This window comes from Nelumbo lutea, chromosome 7 (genome assembly GCF_056320005.1).
Source record: "Nelumbo lutea isolate HS-2025 chromosome 7, American lotus-T2T, whole genome shotgun sequence".
Taxonomy (NCBI): domain Eukaryota; kingdom Viridiplantae; phylum Streptophyta; class Magnoliopsida; order Proteales; family Nelumbonaceae; genus Nelumbo; species Nelumbo lutea.
Window position 1 is genome coordinate 773,979 of NC_142690.1, and position 8,402 is coordinate 782,380.

At 37.1% G+C, this 8,402-nt stretch overlaps 1 protein-coding gene and 1 non-coding gene across 2 annotated transcripts; both read left to right on the top strand.

The window, feature by feature from the left end:
• The first annotated feature begins 1,078 nt into the window (after nucleotides 1-1,078).
• On the top strand, nucleotides 1,079-7,418 carry LOC148844486 (antitermination NusB domain-containing protein). Its single transcript, XM_088955007.1, has 7 exons — nucleotides 1,079-1,537; nucleotides 1,623-1,699; nucleotides 1,809-1,943; nucleotides 4,716-4,770; nucleotides 4,960-5,047; nucleotides 6,768-6,866; nucleotides 6,950-7,418. The coding sequence occupies exons 1-7, from the start codon at nucleotides 1,224-1,226 to the stop codon at nucleotides 7,118-7,120; spliced, it is 939 nt and encodes a 312-aa protein (XP_088811133.1). The 5' UTR covers nucleotides 1,079-1,223; the 3' UTR covers nucleotides 7,121-7,418.
• A 260-nt stretch (nucleotides 7,419-7,678) lies between these two features.
• Nucleotides 7,679-7,750, top strand: TRNAQ-UUG (transfer RNA glutamine (anticodon UUG)). Its single transcript has one exon. It is a non-coding gene; the product is annotated as a tRNA-Gln (tRNA).
• Nucleotides 7,751-8,402: the final 652 nt, after the last annotated feature.

Here is an 8,402-nt window from a genome sequence, read left to right on the forward strand (position 1 = left end):
GATTTAGGTTTTTTCAGCTATTTGCATGAGCTCCAACAAGGGACCACCATCAAATAACAATTGAAGGATGCAAATTACTACTCTACCTACCATCCCTTGTCTATCCATCAACTCTCACATGAAGAATCCACTTGATTTATGCATGAAAGCATATTAATGTCATGTTTAGTACTAGTAGTCAATTTTTTAAAAGGCTTTTGCGTCGAGTCGATGAGGTATAGAGGTGTAAAATGGGTCGGGCCGCTCATAACCTAGAATGGCCTGACTCAACTTTGGACTGGCCCAATATAATCCAGCATGACGGCATTGTGGGCTGTATACATGACCATAAGGGCCATGCTGGACCTGGGGTTCGAAGTTCATGGGTCGGCAGGGCCCATCACGAGTTGGCGCAGCATGGCCCGTGCAAAGTTATTCAATGGATAGTGGAATCAAAACAAAAATAGGGGTTGTGGTTGCCCCATACTTAACATGGAGTGGTCATTAGCTTAACATGAAGAAATATTGATGGATGAAAAAAAAAAAAAGAGAAAAAAGGATTTGTGGTGTTCAATGGGATTTTTTTAAATCATGGGCATCATACTTTGAAACACAAAACGTGACAGTTTCTCTAAAATCTCATTGATAAATTTACACTACAACCATATGTAATGTAATAAATCATGTGAATATATTCATTCGATCAAAGCCTCGTTAATAATACATCCAAATCACAACAAACAATTTATGGAGACTATAAATCCAACATAGGATTGCAACCAATCTTCACAGTATCACTCGTACTGTATTTAAAAAAATTTTAATTTTATATGAATTTGTATATAAAATTACTTATATATACAATAATTAAATAAATTAGTATAATAAAATTAAAAAATATTTATTTTATTAGTATATTATTATTTAATTATAATTTATATAATTATATATAAAATATGTATAGAATATAAATTGCGGCCCGCTCGGTCGTGCTGTATCGTGCTAACCCGTAAACCGTCGTATCAAGCCGGTCCAAGTTCGTATCGGGCCGCGGGTGGCACAGCCCGATTTACAGCTCTAGGCACAAATACCCTCGCTCGCAAATCGCAATTCGCAAACTATAAATCTCAGCTTTTAGATTTATTTTCGAAGAGCACAGATAAAACTAAAGAAAGCGGATATTGTTATCTTCAGCAGTTAGTACTTAGTGAGCCCTGGACCTGAAACCTTTGAATTCGAGAAAAATGGAAGGTAGCTCCGTTCTCAGCTTCACTTCTTCGAAAACCCATCTCAAATTTGGTTTCTATAACTATTATACATCTTTTAGACCGCCTCTATTCGTTAATTTCCGTCATAAACACATCAAGAACTCTGGCTCCTTCACCAAAAGTAGTGTTCTCGTAACGCCCCCTCGAAATTCCCTTCTTTCTCCTGCTTTGGCCGCTGTGGATGCTTTAGACAAAACCTCAGATTCGTTGTCTTCTTCAAAAGAAATGTTGCCCAAAATTGATAAGAGTGGAAGGTTTTGTAGTCCGAGAGCTGCCAGGGAACTTGCTTTGTAAGTCCATATTGTTGGTATTTTCGTCTCTATCTTTTTCTGTTAAGCTTGGTTTTGTTTAACTTTGGACTAAAATTAATTGCAGATTGATAGCTTATGCCTCTTGTTTAGAAGGGTCCGATCCAGTTCGGCTACTCGACAAACGAGTGAATGCGAAAAGAGGTTAGGTTGTTTTTAGTTTCCACCATACCATCACCATTCACCAAGCTATACAAAAACATCAATTCTTGTATGGTTTACTGATAATTAACCCTCTCGTCTTCACTTTCAGAACCCGGGTATGAATTTAACAAGGCACTATTGTTGGAATACAATCACATGAACTTTAGTGGCCCCCCTCTCTCTACGGAGACGGAAGAAGAAGCAGAGGAGCTTCTACGCAAGAATGAAAAGGAGTCTGCAACTGGTAAGGAGTTACTGATGTATAACCTTTTACGTGTAGCTTTATTGCCGCTGTTTCGTTCCCTTACCAAAATGGGTTATTTCAGCTTGAAATTTGTTTCATATGGTTGCTTTAGTAATAAATGGTTCGTCCACTCAATAATTGCTTTGTTTCTCTCAAGTGGTAGTACATTTGTAGCTAATGGTATGGTACTATGAGTGTTAACTCCTTGGGCTAGCTGATGCGTAAAAACTATGAATTTGTTCTCTGTGACTGGTTTTAGTGCATTCCACCCGATGGGTGGTTCCAAATACCTATTGTGTCTGCAATCATGCTTATGTTCCTTTAGCATATCACAAGTTCTGTCTGTATTTTTGCTATTGTGACTATTAACTCTCCCTTTTGCATTTCACATGCTCTGTTTCTTTCCTAACCTTTATGTAATTGTCTTCTTTTTCCCATATTGTGCAATTTGTGCTCTCTATATAAAACTAACAAATATACATGGTAATCATGCTTATCTTTTCTATCCGCAAATGTTACTACCAACTCAAAATTGTTGCCCTTCTCTATAGTTTGAAATTCGCCAAGAGAATCATCAAACTCCATCCTTGGTTTGACTTGAAGGCAACGTGTTGAAACCAATCTACCAAAGTATTATATGGATATCAAATGATTATCTTATTTATTGTAGGTTGCTAAAACCAATAAGTTGTCTTGACCACTCTCCAATTATCCTGCCATGTCTTGCATGATATAGGCATTACAGCAGCTTCTTGGTATTGGGGGCTCTTATCTAGTTTCACAAATCACAAGTTCACAACATAGTCGTGATTATGGAAAACATTATACAGATGTACACGCTTCATATGAAATCTGATAAATTTATTTTTATTTTCTCATGGAATTGCTTATTGGTCAGTCTTTTTGCCTTGGCTATTCTTCAGTCTTCATTCCGTTGGGAGGACAAGATTTGGTTGATCCTTCTATGTTGACTCCATAGTCAAGTATTCCTGTCCATTATGTTTATTGGGTGTTTTGTAGATTTATGCATTTACCAACATTCAATAAGAGCTTTCTTATGCTCAATGTTGGTACCTAAACCTTGTTGGTGCAGAGTTCCAAGTGCTTATGAATTTCAAAAAGAGAAACAGGGTGGAGAAACCCGAAATGTTTATGGGATTCTACTTGCACCCACTTGTATATTTCCCTTACAAAATTAACCAGACTTTTTGCCATCCTTTAGATTCTATATATTCCAGAGTTGTGGAAAACTGTAGCTGACATGTGAACTGCTGCAATCCATATTAGGAATTAAGGCCTTACCTTAAAGGCAAAGCTCAAAACTATTGTGTATATCAGCAAGAAAACAGTTGTATAGCTTCTGGCCTATTCATATGTCAGCATCTGCCAAATTAATAGGTAACTCCCTTAAACTTAGAGCCACCAAAGCATGTAACTGCCAACCACTACAGTTCTCTAGGCATCATGGTATCAGAAGGCATCTGAATTGAAGATGAAGATCTGGTTTGTCATGACTCATACCATGCTCAAGTTTTCCTTAAGTCATGATTATTGATTTCTGGTTTAGATCTAAACCAGAATTTTGTTTTGGTTTGCCTCATTGATTGGCCATTTGATTAATTTATACTATCAAATTTCTGGGCTTTGCTACCTTTGTGTACATCTCTATGCTCATATGATGACGCAGGAACATCCAGCACAGAATGTTTGGGTCTACATTTGTCCTAATCTCAAGGCAAAATAAAGGCCCATCAACCAGCCCATTCCCAAGATCAAATAAAGGCCCGTGAACCCATTCTCAACATTTAACAAATGTTCAATGGCTTGGTCTAAGCAGTCAAAACTCAGAACACGTTAAAAAATCTAGTTTCCAGAAAAAAAAAAAAAAAAAAGACATTGGGAAAAGAGTATGGGATATGCATCATATGACAAATATATTTTTTGGTTATCAACAACAATGAAAGGCAATATGAATGTGAGAAGGTAAAACTACTCCACCAACACAAATGCTGAGCTGAAGGAAATGTTTGCACAGTGCAAGCTGATCGAAAACAAAGAAAAGCCAAGATAGCTGATGTAGGGTTCCATCTAGACAAGCTGCCCATCCTAGAGGCCAAAGACTTCACTTCTACTCACTTCTATATTATAAGGTCTAAAGATCCAAGGGCCTGCACCTGAGAGTTACTAAATACACTTGAATTTCCTTAAACAATTAGAGATGACAGACTTGAAGAGAAAACCAATTTGAAACCTTGGAGCAGTGGAGAATCTCTTTTCTGAGTGAGTTCCTCTCTCCAACACCTGCAGGGATAATGGTTTAAGCCCCAATAACTTAACAATGGATATGACATTAAATAGAACGGAATGGCAAAACAGGATTCGTGTAGTTGATCCCATATGATGATGATGATGATGATGATGATGATGGGTGGTGAGAGTGTATTGGAATAGGAGGACACAATATTTTAATTTGGTATGAAGATGGCTTTGCTGTCCAATAAGCTGGGTTTGAATAATAGACTTATTTGGTGGGTTTTAGCATCCTTTAATAAGAACAGTTGTTAATTTACTTACATAGTGCTGATAGCAAGTTTGAAGCATGGAAGAAAATATGAACTTACAGACTAAATTGATTTCTTTCTTCAATTTCTTTATCAATATACCTTATTTTTTCTATTTCATCCACTTCTTTATTAGACCTTTTGTTTCTCATGAACAAGGACCTTCTTTCAAACATTAATGTAAAAATTTTATGTATTTTATGTGCCTCAGAAGCAGAAGTCCTCTCAGCACCTCCAAAGTTGGTATACAGCAAACTAATTTTACGGTAAATTGTTTTAATTTATTCTAAGTTTCACTAGTAATTGTTGCTGGCTGAAATATAAAGAAAATGGATTTCCTTTCTATGATCCCCTGTGATCCCAGATGGCTAGATTCCCAGTGGCTTCCCAGGAGATACCATTTAATCAGTAGTTTTTTTGGATGGACTAAATGTATTTTTCTCTGCTTGATGCAGTTTCACAAAGAAACTTTTGGTTGCAGTTGTGGATAGATGGGACAAACATGTCCTTATTATTGACAAAATAGCCCCTCCAAGTTGGAAGGTGTGTGCTATATATCTTTTCGTCATATTAATTGTAATACTTTTACCTTCTAAGTCTTATATATCTTTTTCTTAAATAATGTTACTGCAGTTTATTTCCTTTTAAATGCTAATTTTAGTCTATAGTATTGCCAATTTGCCATTTTATGTATGGTCAGCTATTTTGTTCATTGCATTTTTCATGATGCGTTAATATGATTGTAATGTTTAGTCATTGTTTTGTGCATCAGTACATGTAACCTGGCAAAAGTGAGGTGGTTTTGGTTGCAAACTGTCCTGGGAATTGTCATTTCAGTCATTTTTTTGTGCATCAATACATGTAACCTGGTTATGTCTGTCTGTTTGTTTATTTAATTGGGGGGGGGGGGGTAGGCAAATGGGCTACACAGCAGGGGTAGCCTTCCCCCAACCCTGAAACCCCTCAATTCCTGGTGAAGGTGGGATTCGATCCCAAGTCTGCACTACAACCATCTAGAAACCTTACAGCAATCTAATTTGAACCTTCACCAGGTACATATCATATATATGGTCCTATGCCTCGAATACACGAACTTTTAGAGTGATTCAGAAGAGGTGGAAATGTTCATTGCAAATTCATATTCCTGACCAGTGTTTTAAAAGGCATGGGAGGCGTACAAACGCCCTAAGGCGTATGCCAGAGGCGCTGACACCTCTGAGGTGTACGCCTCATGCGCTTTTTTCATGAGGCATGTTAGAGGCATATGCCTCATGTGCCTCGTGCACATCTTATATAAAAAGACAGAAAAAAAAAGAAAAAAAAAAGGAAAGGAAAGGAAAAGAAAGGGAAGGGAAAGAAAAAGAAAGAGAAGAAAAAAAGAGAAAAGAAAAGAAAAGGGAAGGGAAGAAAAGATAAGTGGAAGAAAATGGTTTGCCCCCTGCCCCTTCGTTATATACAGCTTTTGTTCGAACCATCTTGGGAGTTAAGTCAGCTTCTTTCTCATTTCTAAATGTATTCTTTCTTTATGTCCAAAAATTTGCCTGTCTAAAGCTTTGTATTCTCTGCTGTTAATAACATCCTTTGCAGCTTAAATGGGTAGTACGAATGTATTCTTCATGGAAAATATTGGTAAAGGAGCACATTAGTACTGTATTAGCATCTTAATATCCAGAACATTAATTTAAATTTCTTTATACAAGGAAATGATCTTTTTTCCTTTTCTCTTTTTTTTTCTTTGGTTAAAAATTATTGGAAAACATAGTAATGCATTTGACTTCTAATATAGGGAAATGCTAGCATGGTGGACTTTGCGAACATAGAGCCTTTTCAATCACCAACGGGCAGAATATAAATAGGATCTATTTTGCACAAGTACATGGGCTTAGTTTTCTGGACCTAATATCATCAAAGGCATCAAACATTGATAAATTGGGGCATCCTCTCTGATGCAATTGGCTTTTGCAACTGGGCTTCCGGGGACTAGGGTGGTTTATACACATTTGACTGATATCTTGAAATACATTTTTGGATGGCTAGAAATGGATTTATGGAACAAATTAGAAAATTATTTGATTCGGAAAATGTACTCAATGTTTTAATAGGTGGAGGTGTGAGACAATTAAGTCTGAAATTGGTTGTAGGTGGCTTCTTTCCTTTGTTAGAACTCATTCAATTGTATTACATCTGTTGGAATTATTTGTTTAAATCTACTTATTTTGTAAGATTTTTATGACTGACGATATTGTAATGGAAAATTCTACAGAATGAGCCTGCTGGCAGGATCCTGGAGCTTTGTATTCTTCACTTGGCAATGGCTGAAATAACAGTTCTAGGAACGCGACACCAAATTGTCATTAATGAGGCCCGTCTTCCTCTGTAGATTTATTTTTTCTCTATTCCTTGGCACCTTTCATTTTATTGATTTAGTTTGTTCCTGTTTTGAAGGCGGTTGATCTTGCAAAACGGTTCTGTGATGGAACAGCACCACGCATAATCAATGGGTGCCTCAGGACTTTTGTGAAGGATCACAGTGGCACAAATAAGGAGCAGCCCATGGAAAGGCAAAATCATGATGTACCTGTGGGTGAAGATAAAGTGCTTCAAGGATGTGATTAATATTTATGGACTTGGATATGTGCTTCAGTCTACATTCTTGCTGTCAACCCCCCTCTGCTGGAATGCGCTAGGAACCAAACTGGGGATTTGTGAGTTGTTTTGTTAGTGCAGGAAGAAACTAGCGAGAGTAAAATACATTCCAATCCTGTGTCAGCAAAATTCCATGTCAGGAGATGAGAAACAGGCCCAAATTTTATTGTCACGACAAAGATGTACTTAAAATTTAGATGAATTGTGTTTTGTAGAGTGCAGATTATATAGGAAAAAATTAATGACGATATCTCTTCGTGTTTGTTTCTGTCTGAATTTTCAAGCATTTCAATAGTGGGTTCTCTCAACATGTTAGTACTTAGTACTTAATAGTTCAAATTCGAATCCTATTCAGTTAAAGCTGATATGAAGTCGAAATCTATTTATAATCGGAAGGAATATGGATGATCCGATCAGATACTGTCCAATCCAACAATATTTAGTAGTTAAAGTTCGTCTCCTTGTGTATACAGAAACTATGAGAATATACGGATAAGAATTTTCTTATCTCTCTCCTCTCTTAAAACGGGTTCTATGGTGTAGTGGTTAGCACTCTGGACTTTGAATCCAGCGACCTGAGTTCGACCCCCGGTAGGACCTTTATTCTTTTACTGATTAAAAAAATCCCCACCCCCATGAGTTCTCCGTTCCCTACCATTTTTTTTATGATATCAAACTTATTTTATATTTATGATGGTATCAAAGAGTTTTGACCAATTACAATCCAAAACAACACCTAATTGGTTAATACATATTTATCATACAAGTTGATTGGTCAAAATATTTTCAGAAATCATGTTTTTTCCATATCATAGTTGGACCCTATTTCACAAACACTCAAAATAAATCTCAAGGTTTAAGCCTCGAGGCATTTAATAGTTCCCCTTAGCGTCGGTTCTAGTTAGCGTTGGTTCACCTTCCATTCTTCGATTATCAACCCAGTGTTAGTTTGTATTCTCGGGTACGTTATCCTCTAGCCATTGTCGATTCATCTCCCTCCTTACACAATCTTCTTCTAACTGATACCTAACCTCCATCCATAATCTTCCTCCTTACCGATAACTAACCTCCATTCAGAGTTGCATGCTAGCTTATCTCTAACCCTCACATCAGATCGCCCCATTTCTACACGCCCCACCTCTGCACGTACCCGCCTCTCAAGCTAGCAAGCTTATCAACCTTGCATGTCCGTAACTTCTTCTCTATAACCTCCTCCTTCTCCGTAACTTCTTCTCGGTAATCTTTTGCTAGC